General features: G+C 55.5%; 1 protein-coding gene and 2 gene segments (V, D, J or C); 1 reads left to right on the forward strand and 2 right to left on the reverse strand.

The window, feature by feature from the left end:
* Positions 1 to 35: 35 nt before the first annotated feature.
* Positions 36 to 10,557, reverse strand: METTL3 (methyltransferase 3, N6-adenosine-methyltransferase complex catalytic subunit). The gene is given in 12 exon segments (XM_068998563.1): positions 36 to 810; positions 899 to 1,011; positions 2,056 to 2,121; positions 2,550 to 2,658; positions 2,750 to 2,788; positions 3,037 to 3,224; positions 4,344 to 4,569; positions 5,890 to 6,065; positions 7,323 to 7,469; positions 7,471 to 7,680; positions 9,660 to 9,931; positions 10,371 to 10,557. Coding segments are annotated over 12 exon segments (1,761 nt in total). The 5' UTR covers positions 10,474 to 10,557; the 3' UTR covers positions 36 to 698.
* Positions 10,558 to 21,900: 11,343 nt separating this feature from the next.
* Positions 21,901 to 22,472, reverse strand: LOC138100698 (Ig heavy chain V region 914-like). The segment is given in 2 exon segments: positions 21,901 to 21,992; positions 22,079 to 22,472. Coding segments are annotated over 2 exon segments (486 nt in total).
* A 75-nt stretch (positions 22,473 to 22,547) lies between these two features.
* Positions 22,548 to 23,089, forward strand: LOC138100699 (Ig heavy chain V region 6.96-like; the record flags this gene model as incomplete). The annotated part of the segment is given in 2 exon segments: positions 22,548 to 22,566; positions 22,656 to 23,089. Coding segments are annotated over 2 exon segments (453 nt in total), but the record flags the coding sequence as incomplete, so codon positions are not given.
* Between the last annotated feature and the right edge of the window lie 16 nt (positions 23,090 to 23,105).

The raw sequence follows: 23,105 nt of genomic DNA on the forward strand, positions 1-23,105 counted from the left end.
GTGAATGATGGGTGTTTCCAAAAATCTTATTTCCGTCTCAAAAAAAATGCTCTTTTGGAACCCAAAACACCCCAGCTGAATCTCAGAAGTTGCGTTGGAATCCCAAAAAATTGGTCTTTATACCTCAATAAAAATCCCTTTTAAGCCCCAAAAATCCACTTTGAACCCAAAGAACCCCATTTGAATTCAGGGAATCACCTTCATACCCCAAAACTTCCCATTTAACTCCCAAAATACCCCTTGAACCTCAAAAATTACCTCTACACCTTAAAGTTCCCCCAAAATATCCCTCCAAATCTCCTTTGAACCCCTCAAAATCCCCTTTGATCCCCAAAAATCCATCTTTTTACCCCAAAAACCTCCTTGAAATGGTAAAAATAATTTCTTTACCCCAAAAATCCCTGCAAAAAATCCCATTTGAGCACCGAAAATTGCTTTTTAACCCCCAAAATCTAACTTTATACCCTTCAGAACCTCAAATATCTTCTTAAACCCCAAAAATCAGATAAACCATAAATCTGCGCTGTTTTTTCCTCCTTTTTTTCAACCTTGAAACCCATTTCCCACCTTTTTGCCCCCACAAAACGCTCCAGGTTTTTCCTCCAGCGCCAACACTGAATTCTTTATTTCCACCCCACTCCAAACCCCAAAAAACTCCTAAAAAAAAAAAAAAAAAAAAAACCAAAACCCCCCCAAAATTACATATTTTTGGGCTTGGAGATGATGCCGTCGGGGTAGTGCTGCTTGAACTGCGCCACCACGTCGGGGTCCAGGAGGTGAATCCCGTCCAGCTGGTTCCCCAGAGTGATCCTGAAAAACCCCAAAAATCCGCATCAAACCTCCAAAAACCCCGAACCCGCCTGGAAAAGGAGCCCCAAAAAAAGCGGGATTTTGGTACCAGTTGGGCTGGACGTTGTGGGGGCGGCCGAAGAGTTCGATTTTCCGCGTGCCCGGCGAGAGCCGCTCGATCATCCCGTAGATCTCGTCGGGTTTGTGGCTGGTGGAGCGAACCTGGGGGCGAAAGCGGCGATTTTGGGGGGAAATCCGGCGTTTTTCGCCTTTCCCTGAGGCGGTTCCGTCGCTTTTCACCGTTTTGGGAAGAGATTTGCCCGTTTTCCTGTGGTTTGTGAGGCGATTCTTCCATTTCCCACCGTTTTCTGAAACGGCTTTCTCATTTCTTGCCATTTTTTGAGGTATTTTTTCCGTTTTTTCCTATTTTCTGAGGTGATTCCCTCATTTTTCCCCATTTTCTGAGGTAACTTCCTCTTTTCCCGCCCTTTTCTGAGGTGATTCCCTCATTTTTCCCCATTTTATGAGGTAACTTCCTCTTTTTCTGCCCTTTTCTGAGGTGATTCCCTCATTTTTCCCCATTTTCTGCGCTGATTTTCTCATTTCCCGCTCTTTTATGAGGTAATTCCCTCATTTTTTCTTATTTTCTGAGGCAATTTTCTCATTTTTTGCCCTTTTCTGAGGTAATTCCCTAATTTTTTCTCATTTTCTGCACTGATTTTCTCATTTACTGCCCTTTTCTGAGGTGATTCCCTCATTTTTCCCCATTTTCTGAGGTAACTTCCTCTTTTTCTGCCTTTTTCTGAGGTGATTCCCTCATTTTTCCCCATTTTCTGAGGTAACTTCCTCTTTTCCCGCCCTTTTCTGAGGTGATTCCCTCATTTTTCCCCATTTTCTTCACTGATTCTCTCATTTCCTGCCCTTTTTTGAGGTGATTCCCTCACTTTCCCTATTTTCTGAGGCCATGCTCACATTTCACCCCGATTTTTGTAGAAAACCCTTTCACTTATTCAATTTCCTGAACAAAATTCCTTCTTTTTTCTCTGTTTTCTCACCATTCCCTCATTTTTCCCCATTTTTTTCCCCACAATCCCTTCATTTTATTGTTCTTCAGGCCCACAGGGGGCCCTGCAGATTTAGGGTTTAACCCCCCTGGGTTTTGGGATCGAATCCCCAGATTTTGGATTGAACTCCCCTGGATTTTGGGGTTGATTTTTCTCTGGGGGGATTTTGGGTTGAAATCCCCGGGATTTGGGGGTCTCTCACCTCGGCCACGATGACGTCACAATCCAGGCCCCGGTTGAAGCCTTGGGGGTTCCCCTTCACCCCCACCTGTGAGAGGGGCACATTTGGGGAGGGGGGGGAAGGTCCTGGAACCTCAAAATCCACCCCAAAGACCCCCCAAAATCCCCTAAACCTGCCCCCAAGACACCCAAAACCCATTCCAGGACCCTCAAAACCCACACAACAACCCCCCCAAAATTCCCAAAACCCGCCCCAAGACCCCCAAAATGCCCTAAACCCACCCCAGCACCCCAAAATCCCCCTCTATTGGAGCCCTCAGGCCCCAAATACACCACAAGACCCCCAAAATCCCCTTCAGGACCCTACCACCACCCCAAAATCCCCTTTTTTTCCTCTCCCGCCATCCCAAAAATCCCATTTATCCTCCTCCCCACCCCCCAAACTCCCCCTGTTCCCCGTCCCCGGGGTCCCGGGAGGGTTTTTGGGGACGCCCCAGGTTTGGGGTGGCCCCGTACCAGGCAGTGCTCCTTGCCGTGGTTCAGCCAGTGCCCCGTGCGCCCCGTCCGGATAATTCGCTGTAATTGGTTGGTTTTCACCCAAATTATCTCGTCCACGCGCTCGTACCTGGATGGGGCGGGGATTTGGGGGGGTCTCGGGGGGATTTGAGGGGGTTTTGTGGGGGTTTTAAGGGGTCGGGAGTTCCCCCAAAACTCACCCCCAGAGGTTGAGGCATTCGCGGCCCAGCTCCATGGCCCTGGAATGGGGGCAAAATGGGGGAATTAGGGGGCAAAACTGGGATTTTGAGGGGGAAATTGGGATTTGGGGCGGGCCCCGATGGATTTGAGGGAGCTCCCGATTGATTTGGGGTGAATCCTAATGGATTTGGGGAGGACCACGGTGGGTTTTGGGGTCACGATGGGTTTGGGGTGAATCCCGACGGGTTTGGGGTGAATCCCCAAGGATTTGGGGGTGAGTCCCGATGGATCTGGGGTCCCCCCTCACCTGCCGGTGACCCAGAGGAAGAGGAAGCCCTCGTCCTGCAGCACGGGGATGTTGAGGCGCCGCATTTCGTCGTCCGTCAGGGTCCCGTAGGGCAGCTCCATGTGGATGTCCCAGGGCGGGTCCGCCATGACCACGGCGAACTTGCCCAGGATGGACACGTCCAGGTAGCGGATGTCGCAGCAGATCCACTGGGAAACGGGGGAAAAAACGGGGAGAAACGGGGGGGAATCCGGTCAAAAATGGTAAAATCGCCTCAGAAAATGGCGGAACCGCCTCAGGAAATGGCGGGAAACAGAATCGCCTCAGGAAATGGCGGGAAACGCCTCAGGAAATGGCGGGAAACGGAATCGCCTCAGGAAACAGCGGGAAACGCCTCAGGAAACAGCGGGAAACGGAATCGCCTCAGGAAATGGCGGAACCGCCTCAGGAAACAGTGGGAAACGGAATCGCCTCAGGAAACAGTGGGAAACGGAATCGCCTAAGGAAATAGCGGAACCGCCTCAGGAAATGGTGGGAAACGCCTCAGAAAATGGCGGGAAATGGAATCGCCTCAGGAAATGGCGGGAAACGCCTCAGAAAACGGCGGGAAACAGAATCGCCTCAGGAAATGGCAGAACCGCCTCAGAAAACGGCGGGAAACAGAATCGCCTCAGGAAATAGCGGGAAACGCCTCAGGAAATGGCGGGAAACGGAATCGCCTCAGAAAATGGCGGGAAACGCCTCAGGAAATGGCGGGAAACGGAATCGCCTCAGAAAATGGCGGGAAACGCCTCAGAAAACGGCGGGAAACGGAATCGCCTCAGGAAACGGTGGGAAACGAGAGAATTGCGTCAAAAAGTGCTGAAGTAACCTCAGAAATCAGCAGCATCGCCTCAAAACTGGTGGGAAATACCTCAAAAACGGTGAGAAACGAGGGGATCACCTCAGGAAGTGGGGGGGAACGAGGGAATCGCCTCTAGAAATGGTGGGAAGTGGGAGAAGTGCCTGACAAAGCGGCACAACCACCTCAAAAAAGGTGGGAAACGGGGGAATTGCCTCAGAAAACACTGAGAAATGCCAGAATTGGCACATAAAACAGTAAATAAATAAACTGCTTCAAAAAAGCAGAGCCGTCAGGAAAAAAAAAAAAAAAAAACGGCGTAAAGCAGGAAATCCCCTCAGGGGAAAGTAGGGAAATAAAGGAACCGCCCCCAAAAAACGGCGAGAAACGAACGGATCCCGAACGCGAGGGAAAACAAGGGAACGCCACCAACAAACTCCCGCGGTTTTTTTCCCCCTCCGGAATTCCTCCGGTAAAGGGACGTTACCTGGGGCGGGAAGAGGCGGTCGGCGCCGGCGTCCGGCGGCGGCCCCCGGGGCAGGTCCGGGGGCGGGGAGCGGTCGCGCGGCCGCGCCCGGGTGGGGCTGCGCGGGGGAGTGACGGCGCAGGCGTCGATCTCGTAGTGGACGTACTTGCAGGTGTCCATGTGGAAGCAGGTGTTGAGGAAGGAGCAGTCGCCCAGCGACTCGTCCGTGTGCTTGTTGATGATGCGCCTGGCGGGGGGGGGAAGCGGGGCAGAAAAAGGGGGAATTCGGGAGAAATTCCGGGTTTTTTGAAGGTCCAGGGCGGGGATTTGGGGGGGGGATTCCACGTTTCTCAAAGATTTGGGGAGAAATTCCGTGTTTTTCGAAGATTCGGGGCGGGGATTTGGGGGGGATTCCACATTTCTCAAAGATTTGGGGAGAAATTCCGTGTTTTTCGAGGATTCGGGGCGGGGATTTGGGGGGAATTCCACGTTTCTCAAAGATTTGGGGAGAAATTCCGTGTTTCTCGAAGATTTGGGGGGAATTCCACGTTTCTCGAAGATTGGGGGGTGAAATTCGGGAGAAATTCCATGGTTTTCGAGGATTCGGGGCGGGGATTTGGGGGGAATTCCATCTTTCTCGAAGATTTGGGGAGAAATTAGGAGGAATTCCATGTTTTTTGAAGGTTCGGGGGGGGGATTTGGGGGGAGTTCTATGTTTCTCGAAGATTTGGGGAGAAATTCCATGTTTTTCGAAGATTTGGGGTGGGAATTTAGGGGGAATTCCACGTTTCTCAAAGATTTGGGGGTGAAATTCGGGAGAAATTCCCTGTTTTTTGAGGATTCAGGGCGGGGATTTGGGGGGGATTCCATCTTTCTCAAAGATTTGGGGTGAAATTCGGGAGAAATTCCATGTTTTCTCGAACATTCAGGGCAGGGATTTGGGGGGAATTCCATCTTTCTCGAAGATTGGGGGGTGAAATTCGGGAGAAATTCCATGTTTTTCGAGGATTCGGGGCGGGGATTTGGGGGGAATTCCGCGTTTCTCAAAAATTCGGGCTGAAGTTCGGGAGAAATTCCATGTTTCTCGAAGATTCGGGGCAGGGATTCGGGGGGGGATTCCATCTTTCTCGAAGATTTGGGGAGAAATTAGGAGGAATTCCATGTTTTTTTGAAGATTCGGGGCGGGATTTTGGAGGAATTCCATGTTTCTCAAAGATTCGGGGTGAAATCTCAAAAGCCGGGAATAAAAAAAAATCACAAAATTGAGACAAAAAAAATCCGTGAAATCCTGGGTAGAGACCGTAAATCCACGGGTAAAAACCACAAAACCGTGGATGAAAATCACGGCATCGTGACATGGTAAATTAAAATCGCTAAATTACAAATAAAATCTATAAAATCCTGGATAAGGCCCTGACTAAAAATCGCGGATGGAAGAGCAGAACGCGTAACCCCGACAAAACCGCGCAACGAAACCCCCCGAAATCCCGGATAAACCCCCCCCCCCCCCCCCACCAAAATCCCGGCTAAATCCCACGAAATCCCGACCGGAACGGCGCCGACTGACCGGAAGTGGAGCTTGCGGCAGGGCCGGTCGGCGCCGGAGGCCTTCACGCACTCCTCCTTGGTGCCGTGGTCGCAGAACTCCTGCACCTGCGCGCGGCCCCGCGAGCGGAACTTCTCCACGATGGATTGCTCCTTGGCCGTCGTGGTGTTCAGCAGCTCCAGGATCTCCTGGCTCACCTGAGGGAGCGGCGGCGACGACGACGGACAGCTTGGAGCCGCCGTGAGGCTCCGCCCACCTCCCCGAGGCTCCGCCCACCATTGTGAGGTTCCACCAATCCCCTTGAGGCTCCGCCCACCTGCCTAAAGCTCCACCAATCCCCTTGAAGCTCCACCAATCTCCTTGAGGCTCCACCCACCACTGTGAGATTCCACCAATCCCCTTGAGGCTCCGCCCACCATCGTGAGGCTCCGCCCATCTCCTTAAGGCTCCACCAATCCCCTTGAGGCTCCGGCCACCTCCCTAAAGCTCCACCAATCCCCTTGAAGCTCCACCAATCCCCTTGAGGCTCCGCCCACCTCCCTGAGGCTCCACCCACCATCATGAGACTCCACCCATCATCTTTAGACCCCTCCCACCATCTTTAGACCCCTCTTAGCATCTTTAGACTCCACCCACCACCTTTAGACTCCACCCACCACCTTTAGGCTCCACCCACCACTTCTAGACTCCACCCACCACTTTTAGACTCCACCCACCACCTTTAGACTCCACCCATCACCTTTAGGCTCCACCCACCACTTTTAGACTCCACCCACCACCTTTAGACTCCACCCATCACCTTGAGACTCCACCCACCACCTTTAGACTCCACCCACCACCTTTAGGCTCCACCCACCACTTCTAGACTCCACCCACCACCTTTAGACTCCACCCACCACCTTTAGGCTCCACCCATCACCTTGAGACTCTACCCACCACCTTCAGGCTCCACCCACCGCCTTTAGACTCCATCTCAATGCCCCGCCTGCATCTTTAGGCTCCACCCACCACCCCAAGGCCACACCCACCATCTTTAGACCCTTCTTAGCATCCTTAGACTCCACCCACCACCTTTAGGCTCCACCCACCACCTTGAGACTCCACCCACCACCTTTAGACTCCACCCACCACCTTTAGACTCCACCTACCACCCCAAGGCCACACCCACCATCTTTAGACCGCTCTTAGCTTTAGGCTCCACCCACCGCCTTTAGATTCCATCTCAATGCCCCGCCTGCATCTTTAGGCTCCACCCACCACCTTGTAACCCCACCCACCACCATGAAGCTCCGCCCACCCCCACTTTAGACCCCACCCACTTCTTTTAGGCCCCACCCACCCCCAATGTAGACCCCACCCACTGCTTTTAGGCCCCACCCACCACCTTTAGGCCCCACCCAAACTTCGGCCCCACCCACCTTAGCCCCGCCCACCCCCGCTCCAGCCCCGCCCACCTTCTTGCTCTGCTGCTCCTTGGTGGACTGCTGGCTCAGCAGGCTCTCGATCTCCAGGTCCACGTCCGACGCCGCCGCCCGCCGCGACTTCTTGGCCTCCTTCCCCTCCCCCGCCGCCCCCCCCCGCCCCTCCCCCGCCCCCGCCGCCCCCCGCCCCTCCCCCCGCGCCGCCGTCCTGCTCCGCCTGCCTCTTCTCGGCCGCCACCACGCCGGTCATGGCCGAGAGCTTGGAGTGGTCGGCGAAGGTGACCAGCGTGGGGCCGTCGTGCAGCAGCCCCCGGCGCACCTCGATCAGCTCCTGCGCCGCGAACTTGTGCAGGAGGCTCTCCACGGCCCGCAGCGTCACCTGCGCGTCGCCCTGCGGGGCGTCGGCGCTCGTTTTGGGGGGCTCCTCCTGGGCTTTCGGGGTTTTGTGCGGTTCGGGAGGGAATTACGGGAAAATCCGGGATCGCCTTTCCAAGATTTCGGGGACCCCCCCCCCCCGACCCCATTTCCTCTCCCCTGCGCCTGAATTTGAGCGCTTTTGGGATTGTTTTGGGGGATTTCTGAGGGAATTTCGGGGCATTGGGGTGGATTTTGAGATCCGGGAGGGTGGGGACAGCGGGGTGGGCACCTGGGCACACCTGGAAGGACCGGGAGGAACTGGGAGCGGGGCCTGGGGGGGATTTGGAGCGGGGGCCACCCATGTCCCCACTCCCAGGTGTGCACAGGTGTGGCCTGGGCGCGTCCCCAGCCCCAGGTGAGCACATCCCCAGCCCCAGGTGAGCACATCCCCAACCCCAGGTGTGTCCCCAGCCCCAGGTGAGCACATCCTCAACCCCAGGTCAGCACATCCCCAGCCCCAGGTGCATCCCCAGCCCCAGGTGAGCACGTCCCTCCGGCCCCAGGTATGTCCCCAGCCCCAGGTATGTCCCCAGCCCCAGGTGTGCCCCCAGCCCCAGGTGTGCCCCCAGCCCCAGGTGTGCCCCCAGCCCCAGGTGAGCTCATCCCCCAGCCCCCAGGTGTGCCCCCAGCCCCAGGTGAGCACATCCCCCGGCCCCAGGTGCATCCCCAGCCCCAGGTGAGCACATCCCCAACCCCAGGTGTGTCCCTTGCCCCAGGTGAGCGTGCCCCCGGCCCCAGGTCAGCGTGTCCCCGGCCCCCAGGTGAGCTCATCCCCCAGCCCCAGGTGCGTCCCCTGCCCCAGGTGCGTCCCCTGCCCCAGGTGAGCACATCCCCAGCCCCAGGTGTGCCCCCCGCCCCAGGTGAGCTCATCCCCCGGCCCCAGGTGTGTCCCAGCCCCAGGTGTGCCCCCAGCCCCAGGTGAGCACATCCCCTGCCCCAGGTGCATCCCCAGCCCCAGGTGAGCACATCCCCTTGCCCCAGGTGTGTCCCAGCCCCAGGTGAGCTCATCCCCCAACCCCAGGTGTGTCCCCGGCCCCAGGTGAGCTCATCCCCCAGCCCCAGGTGTGTCCCAGCCCCAGGTGTGCCCTCAGCCCCAGGTGAGCTCATCCCCCAACCCCAGGTGTGTCCCCGGCCCCAGGTGAGCTCATCCCCCGGCCCCAGGTGCATCCCCAGCCCCAGGTGAGCTCATCCCCCAACCCCAGGTGTGTCCCCAGCCCCAGGTGAGCTCATCCCCCAGCCCCAGGTGTGTCCCCAGCCCCCAGGTGCATCCCCAGCCCCAGGTGAGCACATCCCCAACCCCAGGTGAGCGCATCCCCAACCCCAGGTGTGTCCCCCAGCCCCAGGTGAGCACATCCCCAGCCCCAGGTGCATCCCCAGCCCCAGGTGAGCATGTCCCTCCGGCCCCAGGTATGTCCCCAGCCCCAGGTGTGCCCCCAGCCCCAGGTGTGTCCCCCTGCCCCAGGTGAGCGTGCCCCGGGCCCCAGGTGTGCCCCCAGCCCCAGGTGAGCGCATCCCCTGCCCCAGGTGTGCCCCCAACCCCAGGTGAGCTCATCCCCCAGCCCCAGGTGTGTCCCCAGCCCCAGGTGTGCCCCCAGCCCCAGGTGAGCTCATCCCCCGGCCCCAGGTGTGTCCCAGCCCCAGGTGTGCCCCCAACCCCAGGTGAGCTCATCCCCCGGCCCCAGGTGTGCCCCCAGCCCCAGGTGAGCTCATCCCCCGGCCCCAGGTGTGCCCCCAGCCCCAGGTGAGCTCATCCCCCAGCCCCAGGTGTGTCCCCGGCCCCAGGTGAGCACATCCCCTTGCCCCAGGTGTGCCCCCAGCCCCAGGTGAGCTCATCCCCCGGCCCCAGGTGTGTCCCCCAGCCCCAGGTGAGCTCATCCCCCAACCCCAGGTGTGTCCCCCAGCCCCAGGTGAGCACATCCCCCGGCCCCAGGTGCGTCCCCGGCCGTCCCCTACCCCGGCGATGGCGGCGCGGATGGCGCCGGCGTCGGTGGGCAGCGGCAGGGCCAGGTCGGACAGGTGCAGCAGCAGCCGCCGCTCCAGCGCCGGGTCCGGCTCCGACGGCTCCCCCGGGACCCCCTCGGGACCCCCGGGTGGGGAGGGGGCGCCCGTGGGGGCGGGGCCGAGCGAGGACGCGCCCCCGGAGGCGGGGCCTGGCGGGGCGGGGCCCGCGGGGGCGGGGCTGCAGGTGCGGGGGGGCGTGGCCAGGGAGAGGTCATGGCGGGGGTCTGTGAGGGGGGAATGCAGCTTAATTAACCCCGAATTATTAATTAGCCCCCCCAACTCGTAATTAACCCCCCCCTCTTAATTAACGCACCGCTTCTAATTACATGCAAGCCCCTAGTTAGTCTCCAAACTCTCATTAAACCCCATCTCTTCGTTAATTCCTAGTCTCTAATCAGTGACCCCTCATTAACCCCTGACCCCTCATTAACCCTTAGTCCCTAATTAATCCTTAGCCTCTAATTAACCTCAACCCCCCCCAGTTAGCCCCCAACCTTTAATCAACCCCTCACCCCCCCTCCCCTCATTAACCCCCCCAATTAGCCGCAGACCCCAATAAATCCCCAACCCTTATCAACTCCTGCCACCCCCGCCCCCTCATTAACCCCCCTAATTAACCCTTGACCCCTCATTAACCCCGCCCGCCCCCCCCCGCGCTCTCACCGGTCCCTCCGAGCGGGTCCTGCTTCCTGCGACGCTGCAGCCGCTCGCGGAGCGAGTCCAGCTGCTTCTTGTGCGCCTGGATCGAGCTCCACGTGTCCGACATGGCCCCGCCGGCTCCGATCGCGACCCTGTCGCGACAGGGACCGGCCGCGACCCTCCCGCTCCCGCGCCGGGCCCGCGCCGCCTCACGCCGCCGGAAGCGGAAGTTCCCGGGGGCGCCGTGAAGCCGCCGCCGCCATCTTGAGTGTGGGCAGCTCCTTGGTTTCCACGGCGGCCGCCGCCATTTTGAGTGCGGGCAGCAACCTCCCCGACAATTCCCATGACAACCGGAGGCTTTTTAAAACCGGGAAATTCCCGGCGTGCCGTTTCCACGGCAACCGAGTAGGCGGCACTTCGAAACCGGGCCTTTCCCGGCGTTTTATTGCCAGAGAAACCGGCGGCATTGCGAGCGCAGGCCGCGCCTCAGTGAGGGCACAGCGGCCCCCCGCCGCCATCTTTAAACAGGGCATTTCCCGCGTCCCGTTACCACGGCAACGCGCGCCATTTTCGGCGCCGGCCCCGCCCCTCTGAGGGCGCCGTGGCAACGGCCGCCATTTTGCGTATGGGCAAGACCCCCCCCACGCAGTTGCCATGGCAACCGCCGCCATTTTCACACCGGGCACTTCCCGCGTTCCGTTTCCACGGCAACCGCCGCCATTTTGCGCGCCGGCCCCGCCCCTCTGAGGGCGCCGCCATCTTTGTTGAGGGCGGCGCCATTTTCTGACCCCGTTTTTGGGGGGATTCCTCTGATTTTTGGGGTCTCGCTTTTTTCCGGCGGCTCCCCCAAATCCCTCTCCTTTCCCCCGCCCCCAAATCACACACGGGAGACAGCAGGGGCATGGGAGGGGGGGGGTCAGCAAAGGGCTTTAATCGGCCTCTACATGGGGAGGGGGGGGAGGAGATTTGGGGGGTCGCAGGGAAATTTTGGGGGTCCCGATGGGAATTTTGGGGTCCCCCCCCCAATTCCTAATCTACTCCCCCGAAGTTTCGGGGTCCCCCTTCTCGCCAGCGGGGGTCGAGGTCCGGTTTGGGGGCACCTAAAGGGGCGAAAAAAAGGGGGGGGTGTCAATGCCTTGGGGGGGCCCCAAAAAACGCCTCGTTTTTGGCTTCCCCCTAATTTTGGGGTCCCTCAGGAATTTTGGGATCCCTCCCCCTCTGCTCACCTCCCCTCCTCCATCCGGGTCCTCGGGGTCTCCCGGCATTTCGGGGGGGTCTGTCCCCTCCATTTCTTCTTCCTCATCCTCCTCTTCCTCCTGCACCTCCCCCAGCCCCCCCAAATTTGGGGCCCCGCCCGGATTTTGGGGGTCCCGGTGCCCCCCGGCGTGGGCCCGGCCGCGCCCGCACACCTGGCACAGGTGGGGACGCCCCGAAGCCGGAGAATTCCTGCCCAAAATCGGGGGGTTCCCGCCCAGGATTGGGCAATTCCCGCCCGAATTCGGAGAGTTCCCGCCCAAAACCGAGGGATTCCCGCCCGAAATCGCGGGATTCCCGCCCAAAACCGAGGGATTCCCGCCCAAATTCGGAGCGTTCCCGCCCAGAACCGAGGGATTCCCGCCCAAATTCGGAGAGTTCCCGCCCAGAACCGAGGGATTCCCGCCCGAAATCGCGGGATTCCCGCCCAAAACCGAGGGATTCCCGCCCAAATTCGGAGCGTTCCCGCCCAGAACCGAGGGATTCCCGCCCGAAATCGCGGGATTCCCGCCCAGAACCGAGGGATTCCCACCCGAAGTCGCGGGATTCCCGCCCAAAACCGCCCCGGGAATGTTCCGGAAGCTCCCCTGGCAGGAGGGGGAGGGGCAGGAGGGCGGAAGTTCCGGGAATTCCAATTTTTCCACCAATTCCTGCAGCTTGGAGGTCTCGGAGGGGGCGGGGCCGGGCGGGCGCAGGAGGAGGAGCTTGGGGAAGGGGGCGGGGCTTGGTTTGACCTCTTGACCCCCCGGGCCGGGCAGGGGGGGCGTGGCCGGAGGCTGGGGGGGGTCGGTCACTTCCGGGGGGACCTGAGGGGTGACCAGAGAGATGCAGGTGACCCCAGCCTTGACCCTGTGGCCACCCAGAGTGACCACCCAGAGTGACCACCCAGAGTGACCCCAACTCCGACCCGCTGAGCCCAACCTCACCCGCGGCGACCTCTTGACCCGGCCTTGACCTGTCCGTCCCCACTGACCACCGGCCCTAACCGTGACCCGCTGCCCCCAACACTGACCCCCCACTGACCCCCCGCTGACCCATCAACCCCTCACCTCAACCACAACCCCGCCCTTGACCATCGTCCCCCTCCCTTAACCCACGGACCCCCAGTGCTGACCCACTGACCGCTCGCCCCCTCACCTCCGCCCTCGGCGCTCCCCCGCCGCCGTCTCCGTCCCCCCGGCGCGGCGCCGGGCCCCTCTCGCGGTGCCGCCGCAGGTGCACCTTGAGGTTGCCGCGGGTGGTGAAGCGGCCGCCGCAGAGGTCGCAGCGGAACGGCCGCTCGCCCGTGTGCGAGCGCAGGTGGATCTGCCGCGCGCTGGCGCTGCCGAACGGCTTCCCGCAGAACCCGCAGCCGTGCCGGGGCCCCGCGGCGCTCGGGGGGCGCGGCGGGGCCGGCCGCGGGGCCAGCGGCGACGGGGAACCCAACGGCGGCAACGCCGGGGCCAACGGTGGCGACGAACCCAACGTTGACCCCAACGTTGACCTCGAACCCAATGTTGAACCCAACGGTGGCGACGAACCCAACGTTGACCCCAACGTTGACCTCGAACCCAACGTTGAACCCAACGATGGCGACGAACCCAACGTTGACCCCAACGTTGACCTCGAACCCAACGTTGAACCCAACGATGGCGAAGAACCCAACGTTGACCCCAACGTTGACCTCGAACCCAACGTTGAACCCAACGATGGCGAAGAACCCAACGTTGACCTCGAACCCAACGAAGACCCCAACGATGACGAAGAACCCAACGCCGACCCCAACGCCGCCGCCGAGCCCAACGACGACGTCGACCCCAACGACGACCCCAACGTGGACGCCAACGACGTCATGGAGCCCAGCGTGGACGCCAAGGCCACGGCGATGCCGGAGCGCTGCGGCTTGGGGAAAGGCGGGAAGAGCAGGAAGTGGGGGCCCGGGGGGGGCTTCTGGGGCGGCCGCGGCGGCTCCAGCGCCCCCAGGAGCAGCAGCTGGCGGCAGATGTCCTGGGTCAGCTGCATCTGGAGCAGCTGGCGCTGGTGCAGCTGCCGCAGCTCCTCCAGGATCAGCCGCAGCTCCGGCGGCGCCGGCGCGGGCGGCGCCATGGGCGGGGGAGGGGAGGGGGCCAGCGGGGAGGACGGGGAGGGGGCGGCGGGGGCTGGGGGAGGGGGGGAGAGAGAGAGGGAGGTTAGGGTGGCGAAACCTCAAAATCGACGCTTTTCAGCCCGAAATCGCCGTTGTTTTGTCCACAATCAGCATTTTTTTCCATCAAAAGTTACCATAATTCACCCCAAAACTTCCACTGCTGCCCCAAAACCGTGGTTATTCACCCACAACTTGCTGTTATTTGTCCCCAAAATAAAAGCTTCGGCCACAAATCGTCATCGTTCGCCTCAAAATCACCACTTTTCACCCCAAAATTGCTGTTGTTCCCCGCAGAATCGGGTTTACCCTCCCCAAAATTGGCATTTCTCACCCCAAGTTTGTCGTCACTACCCCAAACCTGTCGTCGTTTGCCCCAGAATTATCGCATTTCACCCAGAATTCCCATTATCCTCCAGAACGCCACCAAAATTCCCATCCAAAAATCATAACCGGCCCCTAAAGCTACGTTTTTCCCCCCAAAAATGACATTAATCCCCCAAAAAAAGCATATTCCCCAAAATATGCCAAGTATCCCCCCCAAATTACTGTTATCCCCCTGAATTCCCCATGATTCCCCCAAAAGCTCCTTTTTTTCAACCAAATCCCCTCAAACACCCTCAAATCCTTCTTTCCCCTCCCCAAAATACCTTTTTCTCCAAAAATCCCCATTTTCCCCCCAAAATCCCCATTCTCCCCCCAAAATCCCCATTTCCCCCCCTAAATCCCCTTCCAAACTTCCCTTTTCCCCAAAAAAATCCCTTTTCCCTCCAAACCCCCCTCAAACACCCCAAATCCCCCTTTTTATCCCCAAAAATCCCCTTTTTTCCCCAACCAAATCCCCCTTCCCCCCCCCCAAATCCCTTTTCGCCACAAAAAATCCCCTTTTCAGCCCAAATCCTCCTTTTTCTCCCCCAAAAATCCTCCTCAAACCTCCCTTTCCCCTCCCCCCCTAAAAATAATCCATTTTTCCCCTCAAGCCCCTCCAAATTCCCCTTTTTGCCCCCAAAAATTCTCCTTTTTCCTCCCCCAAAATCCCCCTTTTTCCCCCCAAACCCCCTTTTTCCCCTGCCACGCCCCCAAAAATCCCACTTTTGCCCCCAAATCCCCTTTTCCTCCCCCCCAAAAAATCCCCTTTTCCCCCTCAATCCCCCCCCAATCCGCCTTTTTTACCCCCAAAACCCCTTTTTCCCAACCAGATCCCCCCCAAAATCCCCTTTTTTCCCCCCAAACCCCCTTTTTTCCCCCAAACCCTCTTTTCCCACCCAAACTCCCCCAAAATCCCGGGTTTCCCCCCCAAAATCCCGGTTTCCCCCCTCCCAAAATTCCCGGGTTTTCCCCCCAGTCCCCCTCTCCCCCTCCCATCCCGGGATTTTTGGGGCGAATCCCGGCGATTTCGGGTCCTTTCCGCACCTCCGGGCTCGGCCATGGCCGAGGGTCGGGAAATGACGTCACGGGGGGGAGGGGGCGCCTGTCGCGACAGGGGTGACGTCACCGCGAGGGGAGGGGCGGAATTTGGGGGGGTTTGGGGGGGGATTTGGGGTATTTTGGGGGGGATTTGGGGGTCCTGAATGGGACTGGGGGGGGGGAGGGGGACTTGGGGGCTTGGGGGGAATTTGGGGGATTTTGGAGGGGTCCCAGGAGGGTTTTGGGGAGATTTTGAGGAATTTGGGGGCTTTTGGGGGAGGTTTGGGGGTCCTCGATGGGGTTTGGGGGGCTTGAGGGGAATTTTGGGGAGGATTTGGGGGATCCCAGGAGGGTTTGGGGGGGGGTTTGGAGGGATTTTGGGAGACTTTGGGGGGATTTGGGGTGGATTTGGGGTTTTCTGGGGGGAGTTTTAGGGGATTTGGAGGGATTTTGGGAGATTTTGGGGGGATTTGGGGTGGATTTGGGGTTTTCTGGGGGGAGTTTTGGGGGATTTGGAGGGATTTTGGGAGATTTTGGGGGGATTTGGGGTGGCTTTGGAGGGATTTTGGGAGACTTTGGGGGGATTTGGGGTGGATTTGGGGTTTTCTGGGGGGAGTTTTAGGGGATTTGGAGGGATTTTGGGAGATTTTGGGGTGCCTTGGGAGGGATTATGGGAGATTTTGGGGGGATTTTGGGTGGATTTGGGGTTTTCTGGGGGGAGTCTTGGGGGATTTGGCTGTTTAACGGAGTTTTAGGGGATTTGGGGGGGATTTTGGGGTCTCTCGGGGGGGTTTGGGGGATCCTGAAGGAGGTTTGGGGGGATCTGAGGGGAGTCGAGTGGGTTTGAGGGGGGTCCCTGAGGGTTTTGGGGGGGGATTTGGTGGCTCTGAGGGGTTTTGGGGGGATTTAGGGGAGTTTAGGGTGCTGGGGGAGGATTCGGGGGGGTTGAGGGGATTTTGGGGGCATTTTGGGGCTCTCTGAGGGGATTTTGGGGGTCCTTTAGAGGCTTTGGGGAGGATTTAGGGGGGTTTGGGGGCTCCTGGAGGGGGTTTGGGGGAAATTTGGGGGTCTCTGAGGGAATTTGGGGGTCCTTTAGGGGCTTTGGGGAGGATTTTGGGGGTTTTGAGGGGTCTCTGAGGGGATTTTGGGGGGATTTGGGGTCTCTGAGGGGTGTGGGGGGTCTTGGAGGGGGTTTGGGGGGATTTTGGGGGCATTTGGGAGTTTTGGGGGATCCTTTAAGGGTTTTGGGGGGTTTCTGGAGGGGGGTTCTGAGGGGAATTGAGGGTCTCTGAGGGGTTTTGAGGGGTCCTGGAGGGAGATTTTGGGGTCTCTGAGGGGTTTTGGGGGGTCCTGGAGGGAGATTTTGGGGTCCGTGAGGGGTTTTGGGGGTCTTGGAGGCGGTTTGGGGGGATTTTGGGGGCATTTGGGAGTTTTGGGGTCTCTGAGGGGGCTGGGGGGGGTCCTGGAGGGAGATTTTGGGGTCTGTGAGGGGTTTGGGGGGTCTTGGAGGCCGTTTGGGGGGATTTTGGGGGCATTTGGGAGTTTTGGGGGGTTTCTGGAGGGGGGTTCTGAGGGGAATTTGGGGTCTCTGAGGGGTTTTGAGGGGTCCTGGAGGGAGATTTTGGGGTCTCTGAGGGGTTTTGGGGGGTCCTGGAGGGAGATTTTGGGGTCTGTGAGGGGGTTTGGGGGTGTTGGAGGCGGTTTGGGGGGATTTTGGGGGCATTTGGGAGTTCTGGGGTCTCTGAGGGGGCTGTGGGGGGGTCCTGGAGGGAGATTTTGGGGTCTGTGAGGGGTTTTGGGGGTGTTGGAGGCGGTTTGGGGGGATTTTGGGGGCATTTGGGAGTTCTGGGGTCTCTGAGGGGGCTGTGGGGGGGTCCTGGAGGGAGATTTTGGGGTCTGTGAGGGGGTTTGGGGGTGTTGGAGGCGGTTTGGGGCGATTTTGGGGGCATTTGGGAGTTCTGGGGTCTCTGAGGGGGCTGGGGGGGGCCCTAAAGAGGAAGCCGGGGCGGGGATTCGGGGGGTCTCGGCCGCTGATTGGTTCCCCCGCGGCGCCTCTGGGCCAATCAGAAGCCGTCGCAGGGCGGATTTGCCCCCCCCCCACCCCCCCAGGCTGCGCTTCCCGCCAACCCCGCTGATTGGCTGCCGGCTGCGCCCCTGGGCCAATCAGAGCGCGTTGCCGGGCAGATCAGGCGCCGGCAGCGCGCGCTTCCCGCGCACGCCGCTGATTGGTTCCCGCCCGCTCCTCTCGGCCAATCAGCGCCCGTTGCTGAGGGGGGGGGGAAGGGCAAAAATGGAGCGTTTGGGACCTTTTGGGGAGGGGTATTTTTATTATTTTTTAATTACAATTAATTTATTTGATATTTTATCCTTATTGAGTTGATTTCTCGGCGTTCGGGCTTTTATTTCACCGGTTTTAGTTTGTTTAATTGAAGTTTATTGATGTTTTATTGAGTCTAATTGAGATTTATTTAATGTAATTAATTTAATTTCAATTAATATAAATTTAATTTTATTTATTTTATTTCTTTTTCTTTTTTTTTTTTTTTTCTTTTTTTTTTTTTGCAATTCTTCTGTATTTCTTTGGTTTTATAGAATTTTGGGAGTTTATTTCATGGAGTATAACAAGTTCCTTTAACTCATTTTACTTTATTCCATTTATTTTAATTTATTTCCTTGATTTAATAAATTTTTCTGCATTAATTTATTTTTATTTCTTTTATTTCATCTTCGATTTGCACGGATTTCCTCTCTCTATTTTGTCTATTTTCTGTTTATTTTCTGTTTATTTTATTTTATTTTATTTTATTTTATTTTATTTTATTTTATTTTATTTTATTTTATTTTATTTTATTTTATGTTATGTTATTTTTATTTTATTTTAATTTGTTTTATTTTTTTAATGATTTTTATTCCATTTTAATCCTTCCACTTATTTTCTTTTATTCCCTTTGTTGATCCATTTCCTTTTCTTCTATTCCAATTATTAATTCCACTTATTCTCTTATTTATTCCCTTTATTTCCCATTATTTTTATTTCATTTCACTTTTATTTAATTTCTTCACTTTTTTTCTTTTATTTCCTTTATTTTCTTCCATTTATATTATTTTATTGCATTTTAAGTTTATTTTAATTTTAATTTTATTTATTATTAATTTTATTATTCGTTTTTTATTTTATTTATTCAACTTTTCCTCTTAATTCCATTTATTTTCTTTTATTCCATTTCCTTTTAGTGTGTTAATTTGTAAGACACATAATCTAAATAAACGTAATGTCATTTATATAAGTGAATTATGCGTCATTTATATGAAATAATTTTATTATTTTATCATTTTATTTTCCTTTTATTTTTAATATAATTAAATATTTTTAATCCATTTTTTTATTCCTATTAAAGATGAAACAAAAATAAATAAATAAAATAAAACAAAATAAAATAAAATCCAAATATTTTACCTCATTTTCCATTTTATTTTATATCATTTTAATTTTTTCCGATTTTTCCCGTTTTATTCGAGTTATTTAATTCCATTTAATTCCATTTAATTCTGTTTCACTTTATCACAAAAATCTCCCAACAATTCCAAAGGCAAAAAAATCAAAATAATAAAGAAAACCAAGGGCAAAACGAAATTATTTATTTCGTTATTGAAACCAGAGGATTTATTAATAACAATTAATAAAGCCTATTAAATGTAATTAACTGTAATAGATGTTAATAAACATTAATGATAAAAGAATCCGGTAAAACATTGGAAGGATAAAATACGAAGATTCGAAACCAAAATAAAAGCAGAAATATAAAAATAATTAAAGTTATTAATTAACCTCAACTAAACAAAAGTTTTTGTATTAATTATAAAAGTAATTAATTGTTAATTAAATGAAAATTTGAATGGAAACTAATAATAATAGGAACTTACAAAAATGGTATTGATAAAGTCACACAATTGACAAGTAATTAATTTACCCTAAAATCATGATCAGGATTAAATCAAGGATAAAATGCAATTAAAAATAGAAAATGAAATTAATAAAAGAAAATACAGTTAATAATAGGAGAAAAAGCTATTTTCGAGGCAATGAAGTTGATAAAAAGAAAAATAACAGCTATTAATTAAACCTAATAAAATTATTTTTAAGTTATAAATGATGAACTTAATAAATGTAACCTGAAATGAGTGAAAAATAATAAGAATGAGAATCAATAATCCCGGAGCGCAATTAATTTGATCAACTGAGGTAAAATAATGAAATTAATCAGAATAAAAATTATTGGGAAACGTATAAAGTAATTAAAGTTAAGAAATGTCAATCTAAATTAATAAATATCAAGGGAAATTAATAAATACGGACAGAAATCACTGAAAAATAAAGGAAATAAGAAGCGAGAGCAAGAAAATTAATAAAATCCTGTAAATAAAAATCATCAATAATAATAATTAATATTATTCAATAACATCAATAAACAGCGATAAAACAATAAATGCACCAAACATTAAGGAAAACTAACGAAAACAATGAAAACTATTAATTAAAATAAATAAATCGCCGAAACCCCATAAATGGAATAAAACCCCATTTTAAAAGTCATGAAAAGCAATAAAAATAATTGAAATCGATAGAAAATTAATAAAATCAAGACGAAATGAACCCGAACTCGGCCTTTCCCCAACCCCCTCCAGCTCTGGCTTTTCTCTTTCCCGGCCCCGCCGGAGCCGCCCCATTTTGGGGCCAGAAACGCCCCTTTGGGGACTTCCCCAAACCGCCCCGGAAAGTCCCAAAAAGGCCTTTTTCGGCCCCAAATTTAGGCCCCGAGTTTCGCTTTCGCCGCTTTCGGTGCAGCTGCTGCTCTCGGCACCTGCTCGGGGGGCTCGTTAAGGGCAGGACTGTAATTGGGGTGGTTAATTAGGGTTACTAGGGCTGGCAATCAGGGTTAAAAAGCGGTTCAGCCCCGCCGAAAAACCCTGATTTAATATGAGTAATTAATTTTATCAGGGCTAATAATTAACTCTAATCAGGTTAATATTGAAGTTTATGCCCCAATCTGTTAATTGGGGGTAGTAATAATTACCTTTATTAGGGCTAATAATTGAATATATTTGGGTTCAAACTCAATTTAACCCCAAAAAACCCTTAATTAATGCGAACAATTAATTCCTTTGGGGTTAAAAATCCATTTTCAGACCCAAACCTCCACTTTTTCACCAAATTTGGACCTTTTACCCCAGACCTCGAAGGTTCCTCCCCCAAAAGTCAACGTTTTTCCACAGATTTCAACTGGTTTTACCCCAAATTTCATCTGTCGGCCTCAAATTTTAACCAGTGACAAAGTTTGAAGGGGAAATGTTGGAGATTTGGGGCAAAAAGTTGAAATTTGGGGGTTAAATGGTCAAGATTTGGGACTAAAGGTGAAATTTGAGTCAAAACTGGTCAAGATTCGGGGCAAATGCCCCCAAACCTCAACCCTTGACCCTTCTCCCAAGCTTGGACTGGTTCAGCCCCAAATCTCAACTGTTGGCCCCAAATCTCAACCACTGACCCCAAATCTCAACGTCTGACCCCAAAATCTCAACCTCTGACCCCAAATCAAAACCATTGACCCAAATCTCAACCGTTGGCCCCAAATCTCAACGTCTGACCCCAAAATCTCAACCTCTGACCCCAAATCACAACCATTGACCCCAAATCTCGACTGTTGACCCCAAATCTCAAACATTGAATCCAAAATCTCAACCACTGACCCCAAATCACAAACACTGACCCCAAATCACAACCATTGACCCAAATCTTGACCGTTGGCCCCAAATCTTGAGAATCGGAGAAAACTCTTGAGGAACAAAGTCCAGATTTGGGGCCATCGGTTGAGTTTTGGAGCCAATTCCGATTCTGGGGCTGAACCACTCAAGTTTTGGGGAAACACCCGGCAAATCCTGGCCATGGCTTCGAGCTCCATCCCGCTCCTCGTCCTCTTTCTCCTCGTGGCCCTCCCAGGTGGGTCCCGGCCGGGTCCGGAGCGCGACGCCCACCCCGGGACACGGCCGGATCCGGCGCCTCATCCCCATCTCCCCTTTTTCCTGCAGGGCTCCGGGCGGCCGTGACCCTGCTGGAGTCCGGGGGGGACCTCCAGCCCCCCGGGGGGTCCCTGAGCCTCCGCTGCCGTGGATCTGGCTTCGACTTCAGCGAATTTGGGATGGGCTGGATGCGCCAGAAACCCGGGCAGGGGCTGGAATACGTTGCCAGGATCAACAACGATGGTAGTTTCACCAACTACGCGCCATCGGTGCAGGGCCGGTTCACGATCTCCAGGGACAACGGGCAGAGCTCGGTGACGCTGACCATGAACAGCCTCAGGGACGAGGATTCCGCCGCCTATTTCTGCACCAGATGTGCTGGTGGTTGGCCTGGTGCTGCTGTTCATGGTTTTGACCCCCCCGCCCCACCGCTGTCCCCAGCCGGCCCCACAGCCCAGACCCTCTCCCCAGATCCCTCCCCTGGCCCAGCCCTCGCCCCTCTGTCCCCACCCTGGGCCGGGCCCGGGGCTGTTCCGTGGCTCCGTCCCCGCCCTGGGCGAGGGCCCCGAGTGCCCCCGGGGGAATTTCCCGAGGTGGGGGAGGGGCTGGGTGGGAGTGGGGAGGGCTCGGCACGGGCAGCTGGACACGGCGGGTCCGGCTGTGCCGGGGTGGACATCGGGAGGAATTTCCCCATGGAAAGGGGGCTCCGGCCGGGGCAGGTTTGGAGTCCCCAGGCCTGGAGGTGGCACTGAGTGCTCAGGGCTGGGACCCTCTGGGGACCGGGCTCGGGGTGGGCTGGGGGGGCTCAAGGGGCTTTTCCAGCCCTGGGCATGGTGAGCCGGCGGGATCTGGGCACGGGGGACAGGCGGGGACCCAGCGTGGGGGGCAGGGCCAGGAGGAGCACGGCGACCAAAACCAGCAGGAGCAGCAGCACCCCAAGCACTGTTAAAGCGTTTGGCACAGAAATAGGCGGCGGAATCCTCGTCCCTGAGGCTGTTCATGGTCAGCGTCACCGAGCTCTGCCCGTTGTCCCTGGAGATCGCGAACCGGCCCCGCACCGACGGCGCGTAGTCGGTGCTGCCATCGCTTTTGATCCCTGCGACGTATTCCAGCGCCTGCCCGGGTTTCTGGCGGATCCAGAACATCGCAAATTGGCTGAAGTCGAAGCCGGAGGCGCGGCAGAGGAGGCGCAGGGACCCCCCGGGGGGCTGGAGGTCCCCCCCGGACTCCAGCAGGGTCACGGCCGCCCGGAGCCCTGCGGGAAAAAGGGGAGATGGGGATGGGCAAAGCTCAACCACCGACCCAAATCCCGACTCTTGGCCCCACATCTCCATTGGGGACCCCAAATCCTGACTCTTGGCCCCAAATTGTGGCCCTTGCACCTCCCCATCCTCCTCCTCCTACTCCTGGTGGCCCTCCCAGGTGGGTCCCGGCCGCCTCCGGAGCGCGACGCCCACCCCGGGACACGGCCGGATCCGGCGCCTCATCCCCATCTCCCCTTTTTCCCGCAGGGCTCCGGGCGGCCGTGACCCTGCTGGAGTCCGGGGGGAACCTCCAGCCCCCCGGGGGGTCCCTGCGCCTCCTCTGCCGCGGATCTGGGTTTGACTTCAGCCAGTTCGGGTTTCTCTGGATCCGCCAGAAACCAGGGCAGGCGCTGGAATACGTTGCTGGGATCGACGATGATGGTAGTTACACTGTGTACGAGCCGTCGGTGCAGGGCCGGTTCACGATCTCCAGGGACAACGGGCAGAGCTCGCTGACGCTGACCATGAACAGCCTCAGGGACGAGGATTCCGCCACCTATTTCTGCGCCAAATCTGCTTGGGCTGGTTGGGCTGCTTATCGTGTTTATGCTGGTGCTTGGGGTGGTTCTGGGCTCTCCCCCGTGGCCGGGTCCCCACCGCTCCCCAAACCCCAGGTCCTTGCCCCAAACCCCAGCCCCTGACCCGCTTCTTGTCCAC

This window comes from Aphelocoma coerulescens, unplaced genomic scaffold (genome assembly GCF_041296385.1).
Source record: "Aphelocoma coerulescens isolate FSJ_1873_10779 unplaced genomic scaffold, UR_Acoe_1.0 HiC_scaffold_138, whole genome shotgun sequence".
NCBI classification, from domain to species: Eukaryota; Metazoa; Chordata; class Aves; order Passeriformes; family Corvidae; genus Aphelocoma; species Aphelocoma coerulescens.